Source organism: Equus quagga, chromosome 16, assembly GCF_021613505.1.
Source record: "Equus quagga isolate Etosha38 chromosome 16, UCLA_HA_Equagga_1.0, whole genome shotgun sequence".
Lineage (NCBI taxonomy): Eukaryota > Metazoa > Chordata > Mammalia > Perissodactyla > Equidae > Equus > Equus quagga.
Genome location: NC_060282.1, coordinates 70,815,614 through 70,836,388, shown reverse-complemented (window position 1 = coordinate 70,836,388; position 20,775 = coordinate 70,815,614). Strand labels below are relative to the sequence as shown.

Below are 20,775 nucleotides of genomic sequence, written 5' to 3'. Positions count from 1 at the left end.
GTTTATCGTAATTTATTTTACTCCTAACTTATTGTGAACAGTGCTGCTTTAAATATTCACATCTTTCCTGGTGCACAAGTGTATGGTTTTCTCTAGGGTGTATATGTAGGAGTGCACTTGCTGCGTGGTACTTCGTCTTTGTTCACTTTTACCAGCTTCTGTTCTTCCTGTAATACAGGAGTTTCAGGGACACCACATGCTCCCTGATGCTTTGTATTGTCTGACTTAATAATTTTTGCGAAAGGTATCTCATTACAGTTCTATTTTATATTTCCTCCATTATTATAAAGAGGTTGAATATCATTTTATTTGTTGATGGGCCATTTGTGTTTCTTTTAGGAAATGCCTCTTGGCTGTTTTTCAATTTGGTTGTCCTTTATTGATTTATAGAAGTTCTTTTGTATGGCTAAATTCTTTTCCCAGTTTAAGATTTGTTTTTTTCACTTTCACGGTGTCTTGAGAATCCCAAAGAGAATTTGTCAGTCTTTTCCTTTTTGGTTTGTAGTTTTTGTGTTTTGCTTAAGAAATCCTTTTCTACTCTGAGCTCATGAAACTTTTCTCTCTAAAATTTTGTTCTAAAATGCTATCTTCTAAGAGTCTTAATAGTTTAGCATTTCACATTTAAGTCTTTAATCCTTATGGGTTGAGGGATCCACTTTCATTTTTTTTTTTAATGCGTAATCCATTTGTCTTAGCCCTGTTTACTAAGACACATTTCCTATTTGGTCATCAGTCAAGTTTCCAAGCAGGTGTCGATCTGCGTCTGATCTCTCTTTTCTGTCCTGTTGGTCTGTGTGTGTCCATACTTTATGAAATCTTGATACCTGCCAGGGCTAGTCCTGCCACCTTGCAAATTTAGATGTCTTTTCTTAAGCCAGACTTTAAAGGAAATTTGCAAAAATGTAAAATAATGCCACTCATCTTATAATTTTGTATTGGAAATATAGTTATTTTCATAAAATATTTGTATGTTAAGCATTAAGTTTATTTTTATTTTTTTAATTATTAAGTTTATTTTTATTTTGAAATGAATTAACCAATTTTAAAATTTCACAGTTTTAATTTCTAATGTGGTAAATATCAATATATCTTTGTTTGCCCATATGAGCGATAGCTCTTTTGAGTACTCAAAAATTTATAAATATAAAAGAGTCCTAAGATCAAAAAGTTTTAAGACCCATTGCTATAAACATTTAAAACTATATTTTTTTGTTAAGTACACTTCTAGCTATATTCCCTAAGTTTTGATAGGTAATATTTTTGTGATAATTCATTTCTGAATATGTTCTAGTTTCCACTATGATTTCTTCTTTGATCGAGTTGTTTTAAAATTTTCAAATGTGGGTGTTTTTCATAGTTCTTTTTGCTGTTGTTTTCTGACTTACTGTGTTGTGGTCAGAGAATGTGATTTGTATCACACAGTTCTTTGAAATTTGTTGTGGTAGACTTTTTTGGCTTCACATCAGTCACTTTATATAAATGTTTTAGAAGTGCTTAAAAAAATTTTTTTCTCTAATCACTAGTGGCAGTTTTTTAAATGCTCTGTTGATCAATGAACAGGTAGGAAAGTAGTAAGTACTCGAGACATTTTCAAGCCAAGAGAGATGTAATGCGAGTAATTGGTTACAAGGGTGTGGTTAGGATTAGAAGAGCAAGAGAGGAGAGGGTTTGAGAGGAACAGAGGGAGGTTGTTACCCCAAGTTCTGAGAGTTGCTCCTACCTATGGCTGGGACCAGAGAGCCTGCTTGCTGCTGAGCTGCTCGAGGCACTCTGACTTACTGGTACAACCACCCTCCTGCAACTGAGCGGGAACCCAGGAGCTCAACTTGGGCTGATTTTTCTGGAATCTACAGCTACTTGTTCTGGACTACAAAAGGAGACACCTTCAGTTAGAGGCATTATCAGAACCACAGGGAAAAAGGCTGGAGGAAGAATGGCATTTTTCTACTTGTTTTTTTCTGGTACCTCCTATTGCGGAGCCAAGGACAGGGGAGTCTGGCAAAAGTAGTTTGCAGACTGTCTGCTTTATTTGTCCGTTACTTTGAGAGATGTTAATGAAGTTTCCTACTGTGAAGGTAGATTTAATTTTCCTTTGCTTATCTATTTTTGAGGCTAAGTTGGTTATATACAAGTTTTATGCTTTTGGTGAATTGAACCTTTTATCACTATGTAGTTTTCCTCTATCTCTGTTAGTATTTTTGGCCTTAAAATTGGTTTTACTTGATATTAGTATAACTGTGTCAGCTTTCTTTTGGCCTGGTATCTTTTTCTGTCCTTTGAATCTTCCTGTGCCCTTATGTTTGAGTTATGTTTTCAAAAATCTCATATTGCTATCTGTTTTCACCCTCCATTGAACTTTCTTTACTATTTAACTAAAGAACTTAACCTAGGTTTTTTTTATGAGTAACTAATGTAATGAAACTTATTGCCTTTATTTCATGTGATTTTCATTTGTCCTGCTTTTTTTCTGTGTTTTTTCCTTCCCTTATTAGGGATTAATGTCTTCTTCCTTTTTGTCATTCCGTTTTTCCTACCTCTACTTGTTTGAAGTTATACACTCCTGTTCTTTTAAGGGTTACCCTAGCGATTTTTTGCATTTCTTTTACTGTTGTTGTTCTAGTTTTTATTCCAAACTTTTTGTTAATGAATATTTCAAAAATATTCAGAAATATGCAGAAAAGTAGAAAAGATAGTACATCTCTATCATTTGTATAGATTCAACAAACATTTTCCATGTTTATCTTTCATTTATTTTTTATTGTTTAATAATAAATTGTTTTTGTTAACAGCTTTATTGAGAAATCACATGCCATGATCATTTATTTAAAGCATAAAATCTTTTATGGCTTATAATATAATATAATTAATGGCTTTTAATATATTCACAGAATAGGGCCTGGCCCTGTGGCTGAATGGTTAAGTTCATGAACTCTGCTTCTGCAACCCAGGGTTTAGCAGGTTCAGATCCTGGGCATGGACATGGCACTGCTCGTCAGGCCATGCTGAGACGGCGTCTCACATGCCACAACTAGAAGGACCCACAACTAAAAATATATACAACTATGTACTGGGGGGCTTTGGAAAGAAGAAGGAAAAATAAAATCTTAAAAAAAAAATATATATATATATATATATATATATATATATACACGTGTATATATTCTCAGAATAGAGCAACTGTCACCACAATCAATTTTAGAACAGTTTAACAAATTTTTTGTTTTTTCTTTTTGAGGAAGATTAGCCCTGAGCTAACTACTTCCGATCATCATCTTTTTGCTGAGGAAGACTGGCCCTGAGCTACCATCCATGCCCATCTTCCTCTACTTCATACGCAGGACACCTACCACCGCATGGCTTTTGCCAAGCGGTGCCGTGTCTGCACCTGGGATCTGAACTGGCAAACCCCGGGCCGCTGAGAAGCGGAACGTGCACACTTAAATGCTACGCCACCGGGCCAGCCCCCAATTTTTTAATTGAAGTATAACATATAGAAAAATGCACAAATCTAAATGTGAAGTTCACATATTCACAAAGTGAGTGAATGCACACTTGTAACTACCACACATAGAGAAATAGGTAGTTGCATCCCAGGAGCCGCTCTTATGCCCACTCCTAATCACTACTTCCTCTTCTTCCTCCTCGAAGGTAACCATTGTCTTGACTTCTGATACCATAGATTATTTTTGTCTATTTGTGGGCTTATATAAATGAAATTCTATGGTGTGTATTTTTTTTTTTTTTGGTCTGGCTTCATTTGCTCAGTATTAGTTTATGAGATCCATGTTCTGTGTAGAACTAGTTCATTTTTATTACACTGTATGAATATACCACAAATTATTTACCCATATTACTGTTGGTAGACATTTGAGTTGTTTCTAGTTTGAGCCTATCATGAACAATGCTGCTGTAAACGTTCTTGTACATGTGTTTTGTTGAATATATATATATGTTGGGTACATACCGTGGGATTCAATTGATGGGTCAGGGTATGTTTACATTCAGGCTTAGAAAAAAGCACCAAATGGGTTGCCAATTTACGCTTCATTGGCAGTCATATGAGAGTTCCAGTTCCTGCACATACTTGCCAACTTGGTCTTATCAGTTGTTTTTAATGTTAGTCATTATGGTGGATATATGTTACTATCATAATATGGCTTTAATTTGCATTTCTCTGATGAACATGAGGTTGAGCCCTTTTCCTTATATTTTTTGGTCATTAGGATGCTTTCTGTGAATCATGTCTTCTAGTCTCCTGCCAGTTTTTCTGTTCGGTTGTTTGTCTTTTTCTTATTGACCTGTAGGCATTATGATGACTAATGTAACATGCATAATTATAAAAATCTGAAGCTTATCAGTATGTTTCCATTCTTCTCAAGAAGTATAATGACCGTAGAATGCTTTAAGTCCCATCACCTGCCGCCCACTTTGTGTGTTGTTTGCTGTGTATCTTGGTTCTATTCTGTTTTAATCTTACAGATTAGGCATTTGGGGTTCATATCCTTTATAGCAAATCCAAAATCTAGAAAAAGGTTTGGAAACCGAAACTGTTTTTGTATGTTGACCACAATTTTTCTGGTGGCAAAACCTTACCTGAATGGACATGGGATTGCATGTATATTTTTTAAATCCCGTATACTGTCAGTATTCACTTATTTCGGTGCTAAATACTGATTTGTTTGATGAAGTGCTGCTTTATAACATTATTATTATTTTTATAAGATCTAAAAATTATTAATTTTGAAACATGTCTCGCCCCAAGAGTTTTGTCATAAGGAATTGTGGGGCCTGTATTGTTTTATACAGTGTTCAGCTTTACTTACATATTTACATATTTTGCTCACCATTCCTTCTTGCATCTTAGACCTGTCATTTGGAATCATTTTCTGGAAGGAAGTCAAAATTTATTGTTTAGTTGGTTACTGTTGGTGATAAACTCTGTTTTATCTGAAAATATCTTCATTTCACACATGTTCCTGACGTTCAGTTTTTGCTAGATAAAAGAGTTAAAATTTTCAGTTGTTTTCACTTGTATCAAAGATATAATTCCACTGTTTTCTAAATTCTAGTGTTATCTGTCTTCCTTTGTTGCTGTTAAAATGATAGCCATCAGTCAAATTTCCATATCTTTGTAGGTACTCTCTCTTTTCTCCTTGGTTTTAGAATTAGTTCTTTTTTGATTGGTGTGCTGAATTTTCACAGTGATGTATTTGAGTTTGGAATTCTTTTTATTTATGCTTTTTGGAATTCATTGGGCTTCTTGGACCTGAGGATTGTTGTCTTCACAATTGTGGGAAATTCTCAGGCATTATGTCTTTAAATGTTGCCTCCCATTCTGTTTTATGTTCTTTTTATCTCACATTGTTCTCTTTCTCTGTTACATCCTGAATAAATTCTTCAGATCATCTTCCTAGGTACTAATTCTTGCTTCACCTTTGTTTAATCTGCTATTTAATCTATCCATTGAGTTTTTAAAAAAGTTTTATTTAGATATAGTTCGCATTCCATAAAATTTACCCATTTAAAGTGTATAATCAGTGATTTTTAGTATGTTCACCCAGTTGTGCAACCATCCTCCTAATCTGTTATTAGAGTATTTTTGTCATCCCTGAAAGAAGGCTTGTACCCATAAGCACTCACTCTCCATCTCTTCGCTCCCTATCTGCCATCCCCCGGCTGACACCAGTTTACTTTCTGTATCTGTAGATTTGCCTGCCCTGGACATTTCATATAAATAGTATCATCCTATACCTGGACTTTTGTGACTGACTTCTTTTGCTTAATATTTTTGAGGTTCATCTGTGTTGCAAGAGATATCAGTACTTCATTATTTATTTATTTTAAAAAATTTCTTTTTAAAGATTTTATTTTTCCTTTTTCTCCCAAAGCCCCCCAGTACATCGTTATGTATTTTCAGTTGTGGGTCCTTCTAGTTGTGGCATGTAGGATGCTGCCTCAGCATGGCTTGATGAGCAGTGCCATGTCTGCGCCCAGGATTTGAACTGGCAAAACCCTGGGCCACCACAGCAGAGCACACGAACTTAACCACTCGGCCACGGGGCCAGCCCCTCATTATTTTTTATGGCCAAATAATATTCCATTGCAGGGATGCAACACATTTTGTGACCCATTCATCAATTAATGGGACATTTAGGTTGCTTCTACTTTTTGGCTATTGTGTATAAAGCTGCTATGAACATTTGTGTACATGTTTTTATGAGGACATGTTTTTATCATCTGTTGAACCCTTAACTCTATTTTTTAAGTAGACGAGAAATACACTTGTATGTTCTTGTCATAAAAGTAATAATATAAAAGTATATAGTGCAAGTAAGGATGTCCTCTTTCTCCTCTGTTTGAACTGCTATGAGGGAACTACTGTAAAATAGTTGGGTGTGCTTCCTTCTGGTCTCTTGTATGCATTTATATAAAGTTTGTATAAATAAATCTCTTGCTTTTGTTTTAATGTAAAGGGACTGTATGTATTTTTGAGGCTTGTTTTTTCTTTGTTTCAGTATGTCTTGGGGTTCTTTTGTTAATACCCATGGATTCACAGCATTCTTAATGGTTGCATAGTCTTATTTCTGTATGCCATAATTTGTATAATTTAGCTATTGATAGACATATATTGTTTCTGGATTTTGTTCTTACAAACAATGAAGCAGTCAACATTCTTAGTAATTTTTTAAAAAAACATTTACTGAGGCAAAAAACGTTATGTTCCAGGCACAATTTTGAATGCTAGGAATACAAAGATAAATAGACCATAATCTCTGCCTTAGAGTTGCTCACAGTTATATAAATGCTACAAGAACATAAAGTAAATTATTTGGGGATCTGGTGCTTTTCCAGCTAGGGAAGATAGATTTTTATTGCACCAGCTATTGCGTACTATTGCCTTCTGAATAATTTCTCACTTGGGCCTTATTAATTTTTCATATATCTATAGATTTCTGAAAAGCAGAATGGTTGCCTCAAAGGATAGAACTTGAATTCCTCCAGGATTTCTTTTCGCTTCTGCAACTTACCTGGGGCATGAGTTCCTGGACCACGTTTGATTAAATTCTTGCCTAAGGTTCTCAGGTAGCAGGAATTCGGACTGCAAACCTGTATGGGTGTCTGCTTGAGGTTATGACATTTCATGGTGGAACTTTTTTCTTCCTCTACCCATTGCAAAGTTCAAAACAACAAATTTCATTGTTATCTTCTTCTGCGCCCTTTATCTTGTTCACCCTTACACTGAGGAGTCGTAATTCTGTGTAGGTCTTCTGTTGTTTTATGTAGGTTTTCTGTCTCACTTTTTGGTCTTTGGATTTGGTAGAAATCCCCAAGGCAAAATCCAACTCTGATCCTTTTATTTCAGAGCTTCTGCATTCACTTTGTTTTCCTTTCTGTAGAATTATTATCTACTCTGCTGTTGGGCTGGAAATGAGATTCTGTTTAGTCTTTGAAACACATTTTTCCTTTGGCTTTCAGTACACCATGGTCCTGGTTTTTCTCCTCTGTGACCACTCTCTCCTTTGGGTACTACTGTGCCCTGAAAGCGTGTAGAAATTGTTACGTATTTGTCTCTCTTTTTTAGGCTGTGGGCTTCTTTTTCGGTGAGGGAGATTCGCCCTGAGCTGACATCCACTGCCAATCTTCCTCTTTTTTTTTAACTTTCTACCTTTAGTTGGTTGTAAGGTGAAACTGGAGAAAACATTGTTGGCCATTTTATGTACAGTTGCATTAACAGCCATTCTCATATAGCTCTACATTTTTAATGTTTTTTCCTCTCATTTATATTTCTCCCTACCCTAAAGAAGGATTTCTGTCCTTTAGAATAGTTTCTCAAAGTGTCGAATTGAGATAAAACTTTATAAGATGTGAGGCCTAACTCCCCATCCCTTTAACTTACTCCGTTTTCATCACCTTTTAATGTACCATATACTTATTTGTTCTGTTGTTTATTGACCATTTCTTCCCCCATTAGAATTTAAGCTTTACTGGGCCAGGAATCCTGTCAAGTTTGTCCATTCATGTGTTGCCATTATTACTATCTAAGAGGAATGTATTCTGTCCTCGTTTTGATTTACAAACATAAGATTATCATTAAAATTTTTTGTGCCTTGGTTTCAACATATGTTAGTGTAAGATAATACTTACAGAAACACATTAGTTTAGAATCTCAACTGGTTTAGATATGAATGAGCTTTTTAGGGTGCTATTGAGAATACTTAGGTTTTTTTACTAGGAGCATTTCATTTGATGTGGTAGTCTTCAACTTAAGCAGTAATATTCGCTATAAAACAACCAACCATAGTAGTACTTTTTTTGTATCATCATCCCCAGCTGTCTGAAAAAGCAAAAACTCTTGAACTAATATATAAACATGGACCTTGATGAAAATGATGAGGAGCTAAAGAGGCAGAGATTGCATCATTGGGATGAAGCTCCATGATTGAGCACTGTGCTATACTGAGTGGTCTGTGGACCTGTTACTGGGCTGTGCTTTTCATTTTATGAGAACTTGGAGAAATTGTTCCTAATTTCTCCACCTAGTTTCAGTGAGGTGGTATAGTTTAAGAGCACATGAAACAATAAATGTTAGCCAATATTAATGCCAGCACTGAAGATGAGTTGGAATTTGTTACACCAAAATAATGTGGTGTATTCACCAAAACAAATAAGCCCTTTTGCTGGATAATGCCAGGTAGGGTTGGGGAGGAGGAAACAGGAAATAAAGGAGAAACGAAGAGAAAAAGAGGATGTCAGTGGCTAGAGATTAAATATTATGACAAGTTATTGACAAAAAAGCAGATGACAGTAAAAAACAAATGAAAAATGAGGTCATCAAGCTATCAGAACTGTTTACTTAAGGGTAGGTGGGCTTATAGACCTCCCTGTTACCTGAGGCTTTCCCAATCAAGTAATCATTATTAATAGGTTAAATTATGTTTAATACACATAATGGCAGAGATCTGCATTAGAATTTGAAGTTTTACCACATTTATTTTTACGTTTTTGGTCTTTAAAAGTGTTAGTCTTTATCCATTATATTTCATTTCCTGATCATGCCAGGGAGGCATGTGGCATATTCAAACTTGATTTAAACATTATGAGTCTGTGTTTGGACAGGTACTGATATTTTGAATTGGGAGAAAGGAACAGGACTGATTAGAATTAGTGAATACAGGTTTTAAGTGACTATCTTTTAAACTGCTTTTACTCTTTTGTATATAAACTGTGGCTAGAGCCTTCCAAGAGCTTTACGTCTCATAAGGCTAAGAGTAATAATATATGTCTGTTTTTTACTACGTTGGCCTTTTTGTGTGCCGACACTTCACCTTTGGTGTGAAGCAGCTACTGTAGTGATTCTTGGAGAGACTGTAGTGCAGAGAGGATGTGTTAAGCTCCTGAGCACCCTTGTCACATTACTAAATTCTCTCCTGGACTCCTGTAGTAAGCCCCAGTCATAGGGGAAAGAAAATCGCGAAACTAATCCCTTACATGCATTGAGGTAGAAAAACGTTTAGGAACTGAACTGGTGTCACTCTTAAGTTCAGGGTCACAGATCATAGGCTGTTGAGTGATCTAGAGTAGAGATTCTCAACCGTGGTATTATGACATATTGGAGTGTCATTTAGTTTTGTGTTATGTCCCAATACCTTGTCATAGTTAATTGCAAAATTTGTCAGTGGTTGTCTTACCAAAAAAGAAAGTAATAAATTAGAATGGATTCATATCAGTTTGATTCATTTGTTTTCATGAGGAGGGAGCTGGCTGAACTACACACACAAAGCCAAGCCAGTTCTGAAGGTGTTTAATCCTTTCTTATGGTATTTAGGATCTTTCCTATCAGGATCAGGATTCTGATGAGGATCTTCCTTTCTGAGCAATGAACCCACTTGGGTCTCTTAAGAAGAGCTCAAATTCCTTTAAGTTTTCCAGACTTGAGCCAACACAAGATGAGGGCTAGGTAGAGATTTCAGGTTTACTCTAGATTTGAGATGCTTCAAAATATTCAGATTCTGGGCCTGGCCATTTTTGATGGATAAGGGGAGAAAAAGAAATTCCTTTGCTAGTAACCTTTTGGCCTGGGAAAACTGATGTCTGTGTACTGCTTTGCAAATTCTGAGAATAAAGTGCACATTTAAAGTTTGGCTGAGATCATGTGTTTTGGGGTACGTGCTAAATATTGAGATAAGAATCATTTTAGGCATATTGTTTACTCAAATTTAAGTTTTATTTTTCAAATAGTTTTGGTACTTAAGACTTAGGAAAATTAAACTTTTATTAATACCATGTTTCATAGGTTTTTTTTTTCCCTGAGGAAGATTAGCCCTGAGCTAACATCTGTTCAATTTTCCTCTTATTTTGTATGTGGGATGCTGCCACAGCATGGCTTGATGAGCACTGTATAGGTCCACACCCAGGATCGCTGAAGCAGAGCACACTGAACTTAACAACCACACCATGGGGCCAGCCCCTCATAGATTTTTTTTATTTTTTTGGTGAGAAAGATTGGCCCTGAGCTAACATCTGTTGCCAGTCTTTCTCTTTTTGCTTGAGAAAGATTGTTGCTGAACTAACATCTGTGCCAGTTTTCCTCTATTTTGTACATGGGATGCCACCACAGCATGGCTTGATGAGCAACGTGTAGGTTCGCACCCAGGATCCAAACCCGCAAACCCTGGGCCACTGAAGCAGAGCGCGTTAACTTGCCATTCTGCTTACCACTTCTTACCACTGGGCCGGCTTCTCTCATAGATTTTTTTAATGCACATTTTTTTTCATATTTTAACATGTCTGAAATCAGGATATTGTCTTATTGATGTTGTGTCATTGTTTAATTGGAAGCAGTTTTCCCTTCCTAGTGTTACATAAGGTAATGGTGCATTTTATGATTGATGGTGTGTCTTAGATTCAGAGAGCTATAGTACATTTGTAAAGTATGTAATTAGTTTTTCCATACCTCACCAATTTAGGGGTGGACAAGGGTGATATTTGTCTGTGAACCATTGGAACTCTAATTTCTTAGCCCCCTTCCCTCCCAGTGGTTGTAGGTAGTTCTGCTTCTGTAGTTATACCAGTTACCTGCTGCAGCAGTTATCTCAGTCTGTACCTGCCATTTTTACCGCTGTCTGGGAAAACTGTTGCCATAATGGCCTTATAAGCTGGTGGTGTTATTGCTTTTGCTGGTGTTCTATTCTAATACTAGTGTTTCTCATATACTTTTGTAACACTTTGTCTCTTACCATGAGGGACTCTGAATTGGGCTGTTCACAATATGGTGAGTCATTCTAGAGAGAATGACCAAGATGTAAACCATAGTCTTTTACAACCTAATCTTGGAGTTTGGCTACCACAGCTGCCTTCCTTTGTGGACGTGTAAGAAGTAGTATCACGGTGGGGAAAACATTTCTTTTTCCATAGCACCCTGCACCATTATGTTCAGGAGACCTAGGGATAATTATACCAATAAAACTCTTCTTAGTTCTCCTTTATATCTTTTTGTTTCATTTGGTAGCTGTGCACATTGACCCTCCTTTATATCCTTGATTCAGTAACAAGGGCTGTCTTCCCTCTCTTAGAAAAGTTCTCAAGATCTGGAGGATTGCTACAACAGTGTTTCCCTTCCAAGATGCTCTACTCTCAGAGGGTTCTGTTACTTTTGGAAACCTCTTTATGTTACTTTCTTCCCTTGGAGAATCATTGTGCAACTTAGTATATCAGAAGTCTCTGAGAATCCTACGTTGAAGAAATCCATTTTTCCTTGTTGAACCGAGTGTTTTTTAAAGTTTACTTGATCACAGAAGTAGAATAAATTAAAAATTCTCTTCTGGCATAGAAATTTATCACAAATATATTCTTTCTTAATTCAGAATGTCATTTAGACAGCTTTATTTCTATATTTTGGATAGTTAAAATTTTCTCTAATTTTCAATTTGTAATTGTTTTGTATTTTGGAAGGTAGTTGAGGTCAGAAATTGCAAGTAGTTGATACATCTTATTTTCATTGTTACTAACAATTATGATATTGCAAGATCTGCGGAAAGGTTTTCATTCTTGGCAATTTAAAAGAACCATTAAAGTTCTGTTACAGTGATTCTCAGCAAAGAAGGGAGGAGTTTTCTAATCTAGTTTTCTATTCTGTTGGATGATGTTAAGCTTTCTAAAGGTGTCATGAATTGAAAAGATCTAGAAACATTGCTAGATTGATAGTAATATTTCACTCTCCAGAAAAAGCAGACACTAGCCCGTAAGCAGAGAATTTTTGAGTTCTAAACAGACATTCATGCTTCTCTACTTTAATCAAAGAAAAGATGCTCATTAAGAATCTTTATAATGTTGTATGCAATTCTAGTAACATTGGTTATTTGGTTTTTAAAGCCGTAAATTATGGGCTGCTGTGGTTTTTGTTTTGCTTTGTTGTATACTGAAAAAGAATGTCCACTGATGATAACAAGGGAAGAGTTGAACAATAAAAGCTGTGTAAACAAGAATGCAAAATGCATAGCCATTTTGGGGCATTTAGTGTGTGGAAAAATAACTTCACATATCTTGGGCACCAGTATGTTATATTCTGGTGTTGAAAGATTAAATTATGTGCAGATGATCCTATTTAAGAAAACAGAAATATGGACTTTAAATTGTAAACTAAAATTATTTAAAAGTTTTTCACAAGGTTTTTTTGCATGAAAGGTTACTGGTGTAATTCCTCTGGCTAGCTTGTCTGTATGAAATGACATTCTTTAAGGATTTTGGAGAACAATGCTTTTTATAATTGAAAAGCAGTAAAGGAAGCACTGCCAAAACTTTTCAGCACTTATAACCGAGACTGAGACTGTATAACCTCAGTGGAGTAGCTGTGAAGTTTTGTAGGTAGCTGGCTACACTTCATAACCACTTTACAGCATTAGTCTTTACAAATATATTTAGAAATATTTTGATAATAGATTGGAAGTTATAGTACAAGCAATTCAGAATTTGAGAATTAGGCATATAAAATATAGAAATGTAAGGGGATTGTAAAGGAAAAGTTATGAGCATTTAAAGGAAATTTAATCAAGGATTTCAGACTATAAATAGAAGGATATTATGTTTTAAAAAAATAGGTATAAATTATTATTGATAATTCTTTTTTAGAAACGACTGCAGAAAGAACTGTTGGCTTTGCAAAATGACCCACCTCCTGGGATGACTTTAAATGAAAAGAGTGTTCAAAATTCAATTACACAGTAAGTATTTAATTTTTAAAGTATTTATTTTTTTATTATCAGTGTAATATATGAATATATACTTATTTTTAAAAATACGGAATTATTTTCATATTTCATCCCATTCTCTTCCACCAAGAGGTAAATACAGTAAACAGATCTTATTCTATGCATTTATATGGTCAATTATGTTTTAGATAATATCATACATATTGTACATAATGTATAATTTGTAAACCTTTTCTTTTCTTTTTTTCCCTGAGGGAGCTCCACTCTGAGCTAACATCTGTGCCAGTCTTCCTCCATCCTCTATTTTTGGTGTGTGGGTCACCACCACAGCATGGCTGCTGAGTGGTGTAGGTCTGTACCTGGTAACCAAACCCAGGCAGCCAAAGCAGAACACACTGAACTTAGCCACTAGGCCAGCCCATTTTTTTTTTTTTAAACCATATATTTGGTTAGTACTGTTTTTAAAAGTTTTCCTGCTGTGGCAGTGTTTAAAAACTGTGGTCTGACTTTGTTTATGAAATGATCTTCATCTTTAATAGAGCAGTTTGGTATGAGGTTGTTCATCAGATTTTTCAAGAACACATTGAAGGCTTTGAAGAGAATCACAGTCAAGAGGTATTCACATCCCCATCCGCTGAACATATTAATTGCCTCCTGTACAGAAGGGTAGCTAAATGAATGTCACACTCTCAGCAGTGTCATTTAAGAGATAAGAAATTTTTCCATGAAGATGAAAAAGTGAAGGATGAAGGAGGACACTCCTGTAGGAGTCTTCTCTCTAATTCAGCTCCTTCCTTAAGAGTGGAGCAGAAGTCTCTTCCCAGATATGATACCAAGAAGAGTAGAGAGATATGGGTCCCCTCTCTTAAAAACGAGCATTTGAACTAGTTTGAAATGTTTTCAAGAGTATCATCCTAAGATCTCATGACCCAGTATATGGCTTATCCTTAAAACTCCTTTGATTTAATATTTCTGTTAGACAAGGGTAAATGTTCGAAAATGGGAAAATTTTAAATAATTTAAAAAAAATCTCCAAAAACATAAAAGGAATAGAGCCAACAAGACAAAAGTTTATAGACCAACTCACAGGACAGATAGGACGATTCAAATATTTAGCGATATTCTAGGTCCAGAGAGCAAAAGTGACCAAAATTCACACAACAGTGGACATACCCCTTTAGAAGAAACAATTTTGGTTATCTTTGACTTTAACTTTGACATTTGAATTCGTATGTAAGACAGGAGTCAAGCTTTAAGACCAGGAGTATAAAGAATGAGTCTTGACATTTGGATGGGTATATTCATACTTGAAAATGTAGTGCAGAGCTCCGGCTCTATAACAATCTCTTTAAAACATTGCTGGCTTCTCAATTGAGCATTTTTAGGCTCACTGCACAATGGAGCAGAAGGTACAGAGATTTCCAGAATACCCTCTGCTTCAATGCCTGCATAGCCTACCCCATTATCAACATCCCCCACCAGAGTGGTACATTTGTTGGCAATCGATGAACCTATGTTGACACATCATAATCACTCAAAATCATACTTTACATTACAATTTACTCTTGGTGTTGTATATTCTGTTGATTTGGACAAATATATAATGACATGCATCATCATTATGATATCATGCAGAGTATTTCCACTGCCCTTTAAATCCTCTCTGTTCTACCATTTAACCACCCCTGTCCCCGACCCCTGATCTTTTTACTGTCTCCATAGTTTTCCCTTTCTAGAATGTCATATAATTGGACTTATACAATATGTAGCTTTTTCAGATTGGCGTCTTGCACTTAGTAATATGCCCTTAAGGTTCTTCCCTGTATTTTTGTAGCCTTCAGTTGATTTTTCATTTATATCAAACAAAATCTGAAAATGGAGCACACATTTAGAGTGTATGGCATTTGTTCTGTATAATTAAACAAGTGACTTTTCTGTTCTATATAATTAAATAGATTATACTCCAATTTCATCTTTTTTCCTCTCTTCCTTTGTTAACCTTCCTCAGAATATCCTGTTAACAGCTAGCCCTATAGTTCTCAAGCAAAATAGTAATAATCAATTGCTTCCTCTTTCAGCCTTTACTTTCTGGGGCTGAGGAGGGACCACACAACATAATAATTTATAAAAAAGGAATGTTTTGCATTTTTACAAATAGAAACATTTATATAGATTGTCAAGTAGTTATACCACAAATTTATAACTGTGAAAACAACAGTATCTTTATTGGAGAATAAAGCTGTCATTTAGAGATGTTTGTCAAGCAAGAATTTTTCTTTTAAAATAATTTATTGAAAATGAACCACGAGAGCTTTATCATCTTTGGACCATCTTCCAGGATATTAAAAGAGTCTTATAAAAGTCAGATCTTAAAATAATTGTTTGGGGCCAGCCCCATGGTTTAGTGGTTATGTTCAGCATGCTCCACTTGAGCAGCCCAGGTTTGGTTCCTGGGTATGGACCTACACCACTTGTCGGCAGCAATGTGGCAGAGACCTACATACAAAAAATAGAAGAAGATTGGCAAGATGTTAGCTCAGGGCAAATCTTCCTCAGCAAGGACAACAACAAAAAATAATCCTTTAAATGGGATTGTATTGGATGTAGATATGGATAAGGAAGATGATCAAAGCACGTTAACCTTTCTGGAAGACAGTTGAGTAGCATGTTTTACAGCCTTAAAAAATCTGAGTATCATATCCTTTGATCTGAGAAAGAAACCCCTATGGTAGCCTAAGGAAGGAACAGGGATATAGAAAGACTGACTTAGAACTAACTCTACTCATTTCAACATTACTGTTTCTAGGGAAAATTTGGAAGTAGTGTAAATGCCAATAAAAAGGAAATGGTTTCTCAAAGTAGTACAATGACATGGCATAGAGTTATATAAGTCTATAATCAGCATGTAAGGCAAAAATTTTGTATAGTCATAATTACCTTTGAAAGTCCCTTAGAGAGGCCATATTGGTTTGTATCCTGTCTTAATATATCCAACAAAGCTAGTTTTTCCTTCAGAGGGGAATACATGGCTGTTTCTTTGATTAGGAGCCATGAATGTTTAAAAAATACCTTTTTAAACATAAGAATCATAGAGTAATAGCTACTCACAGAAGGTTACGAACTGAGACTTTTCCCATCTCATCCGTACTCTGGGGCATGTGCTCATGCTTGGAATCATAAACACTGATGATTTGAATTTATGTAATTTAAGTGTACACACAATGCAACTCCACTGGACTTAGATTCCATCAATATAGAAACTTCAAAATGTCTAGAATGAAATGTACTCAAAAAACTTTCACAGTGATCATCTTTGGGTGAGTTTGTTTTATTTATACTTTTCTAAATTTTCTGTAGTGAACACATTTTTAATTAGGAAAAAGTTATTTAAAATTATTCTGCACAATGTTGAAAACTATGCCGCCTTTGACCTATCTCACCCAGATATTGGAAGGATTACTGAGATATTTGCTTAGCTCTTATTTAAAAGCTGTACTTGGATAGGTCACATGTAAATTTGTGGTACATTGTGTGTCCTAAAAGTCACCTTCCAAACAGAATGAAAGGGCACCAGGAAATCCTCTCGTTTTTCCTTGGATTATCACCCTGCATAGTGCATGTCGGGGCGGGGGGAAGATGAAAGGGGATTTTGATGGCTAGGAACGACCTGGTTTGTGAAGAAAATAATTTTTTTTAATGCAGCTTTTGCATAGTATTTAATTTACCATGTCCTGGCTCTGATGTCAGGAATGTGCTAGGCTTTTTGTATGGGTAATGTCATTTATTTTTCCAACAACACTTTGAGGTGAATAAGTGTTTTTTAAATTTTAACAGGTTATTTTTTAAAATATCTGTTTCATAGTTGAAGTAGTTAAATTGGGAGAGGTAAAACAGCTTACTCATGACCACACAGCTAGTTAAGGGGCAGACCTGTCCAATTTCACTGTAAAATATTGCCTCTTGGGTCTGTGGTCATATCTTTTATTACCATGTACGGTATTCAGCATACATTCTGAAAATGAATAGCCATGCTCTTAAGGCTCTGTATGTGTTAGCTGATTGCTTTCAGAGAGTAGTACATTTATTATTTTACATACTCCTAAGTCCATAGTGTATGGGGTGATGAATAGAACCCCAACACTGTCTTCTCAATCTTACTTCCTTTTGTTTCCCTGTATTTAAAATAATAAGTTTTTGTACCTGAGAAGTATAAGATTGAAGGAATTGGCCAGATGTACAATAATTAGAAGTGGCAGAGCTATAATTAGGAGCTCATTCTTATGACTTTTTTGGTCCACTTTTGCTTCTAAATGCTGCCTCACCATCTTTACCATCATAATCCTTATTCCTCTGCCCTCTGCCTTTTGTATAGAAAAAAAGAGGTAGTTCACAGAATAAAACTGTAAACAGATTCATATTCATAATTGTTATGTATGGAAACACTAAGCTTGCATAGATGCCATAGAAATCTGTTCTGGGTTTTATGAAACATAACAAGAGACAAAGGAAAGGCCGTATAGAGCCTTCAATAGCCATCAGAGTAAGTGGACTGATGTCAACTTAGTTTCCTTTTTTCTGTTTAGTCTTCTCTAGAATACTGATGAGAAAATTGCTCTCGCTGCTACAATTCTCTGTAGTCATTGCTGATACCTACTTCTCCCATTGCTTCTGAAATACTTGATGTCAGAAAGGCAGTTGATTAGTTTGATGTTATCTATAAAATCGTTTTAGTCATTGTAGAAGTAGTCTTTTGAAAAATTAAGGTAGCATAGATCGAGTAGGAAGAGTGCAAGCTTTGGTGTTAGCAACCTGAGCTGAGTTTTTATTTAGTTTATGTTTTTCAGACCTGGGTTACAGTTTGGCTCTGTCTTTTGCTAGTTGTCTGACCTTGATCTAATTATTTAACTTTTGAGGGTCAGAGAGGGCACTAGGGCTAGGGGTATTCGTACCTATTCTTAGACTTGTTGGGAGGATGAAGAGTGCTGTCACAGGTGAACAGCTCCTATCTCAGTGTCAGGCAAAGAGGAATTACTCAGTGTTCCCTTTTTCCTTCTCATCCAGTCCCTTTTATCTGAAGTTTTTAATGTTGTTTTCTATTCTAGGTGGATTGTAGACATGGAAGGTGCACCGGGTACCTTATATGAAGGGGAAAAATTTCAGCTTCTATTTAAGTTTAGTAGTCGATATCCTTTTGACTCTCCTCAGGTAACTGCCTTGCTTTTAAAAATTATATTTTTAGATTATAGCAAAATGCTAAATTAGTGATTTTTAACTGTTAAAAACTTATAAAAGAAGTGCATCATAATTATGTGAATAGATCTGTTCCTCCATCTTATTTGTAATATAATCAAAATCTTACGAACATTTTACTTCGCTGAGATTAGGGCTTTGCTGCTTTCGTACTTCTAACAACTTAAGACTGTTTCTTATCCATGGATGTTAGTAGGAAAAGGGATGGGAATCTAATCCCGGCCCATGGCTTGTGGGAGAACTTAGCAAGAGGCCCTTATTTCTAGATAAGATGATAGAATACCATTGTAAAGAGGCCAGTGCTTTGCTGAAAGAGCACTTCTTTGCTTTTGCATTGACGTGCTGTCTTTGCAGCCTTTTGGTACCATACTGCAAGGGCAGAACATATTACAAGATATTAAGTATCTAGACATTAGCCCAGAATCGGATCATTATAGGTTGAGGCACAGTCAGTTCAGTTAATGGCTTAGTACTTGGACAAGGGATCATGGTGATAGAGGCACATTTTTGAGAGCTGTTCAACTGTGGTGAATGATTAATCATTGGAGCTTAGAGAAAGGGAGACTCTAGGATGACTTCCAGATTTCTGGCTTGGTAAGATTGGTAAATGAGTTACTAGTGGCAAAATGCTAAGATGTAACGCCAGCTCTATTTAGTATTGCTAGTTAACGAGGTGTTCTAGATGATGAAATTTCCCAAATATCTGAAATTCAACTTTTTAGGTGCTAAAATATGCTATTTTTGAGGGAAATTATATTTCATTCCCACTTTAAATAGAATATACCAAACATAGCTTAATCTTCTCTTGGCCATGTGAGAATAGGGGTGAAAGTTAATTATTGTTTTGTGCTATAGATAAAGAGAGAATTGTTTTAAAGCATAGAGTTAAATGGAAACTGACTCCTTGAGTTCTAAAGTTTTCATGTGAGCAGAAAATTAAGACTTTAGAGGCTCATTTTTATCATTTTCATGAAAATAAAGTGAAGGGATATATGTTGTCATGACCTCTATAATAAGCACATGTAGACTATAATCAAAAACCAAAGCAGGGGCCGGCCCCGTGGCCAAGTGGTTAAGTTCGCGTGCTCCACTTCAGCAGCCCAGGTTTCACCGGTTCGGAGCCTGGGTGGGGACATGGCACCGCTCATCAAGCTGTGCTGAGGTAGCATCCCACACACCACAACTGGAAGGACCCACAACTAAAAACAATATATACATCTACGTACCCAGGGACTTTGGGGAGAAAAAGGAAAAATAAAATCTTTAAAAAAAAAAAACCACCAAAGCAAAAAACTTCCTTCTCTCCAGAAAATGATCTCCACTTTCTGTTATTGCCCTTTTGGCTTATCGACATCATTTCTGAATGCTAATGCTCAAAGACAGTGGGGTCTCAGGTATCCCCTTGCCACCTTCAACCTATTCCTCTACCCCACTTCAGTTAAGTTTGTTGAAGGTCTGTCAAGGAAGAACATGACTAGTCAACTCCGAAGCTTGTGACTGGGGGGTATTAGAGAAGGCTTACTCTGAGAGCTCACACATTTTTCATCAGAGGAAAATAATATCTCTGAACATGAAACTTAAGTCAAAAGTGTTCTCTAAATTCTCTCCTTAGTATTTACTTCTGAATCAACTATCAAACTTAAGCATCATTTGAATTTCATCTTTGATATTTTTGTAGGTTAGAGCTTTTGTAATAAATTCTCTCTGTCATCTTATCTTAAATTCTTTATATTCTCCTTCCCTGGTTTTATTTCTGTCTGCTCTTCTGATTTTGGTGTTCTCCAGGTTCTTATTCAGCACTCCCTTACTCTTCTCACTCTTTTTCTCTAATGTCTTCAGCCATCTTAAACAGCTAACTCCCAGATCTACAGCTCTGTGTACAGCTTCTTCTTTCTGAGGTTTAATGTCACCCCTTGTTGGACATCTCTACTTGAATACCTCCAGATATCTCAAATTTAACACATCTACACTCAATCGTTTCCAATAACAAAATAAGGAAAAAAGGTTTTTATCTTGGGTTACTGTCTACCTATCTGCCTGTGTTAAAATTCTTCCCTTTCCCTTGCTGTTAAATGCAGTTTTTCAAATCTTTTCACAGTGCTTAAGTCAGTCCGCTCTTGTCTTACTGTCAGTGCTGTAGTGCAAGTTTTATCTTTCGTTTGGACTATTACAAAATAGCCTCTGGTTCTTTCCACTCTTAGCCATCCTTTCACAGTGCCTTTAGGTTTCTCTGAAGAACCTACGGTCACCACCATCTTCGCCCTCCTCAGGTTCTTTGTTTCCTGTGGAGTCAAGTCTAAAAACTCTTTAGTTTAGC

General features: G+C 35.9%; 1 protein-coding gene across 1 annotated transcript in view; it reads left to right on the top strand.

The window, feature by feature from the left end:
- The window catches only part of UBE2W (ubiquitin conjugating enzyme E2 W), a 66,637-nt gene that overhangs the window by 22,534 nt on the left and 23,328 nt on the right, over nucleotides 1–20,775 (top strand). Inside the window, exons 3-4 of the mRNA XM_046641852.1 lie at nucleotides 13,129–13,220; nucleotides 18,311–18,413. Of these exons, the coding sequence (XP_046497808.1) occupies nucleotides 13,129–13,220; nucleotides 18,311–18,413 (195 nt within the window). The remainder of the gene's footprint in view (nucleotides 1–13,128; nucleotides 13,221–18,310; nucleotides 18,414–20,775) is intronic.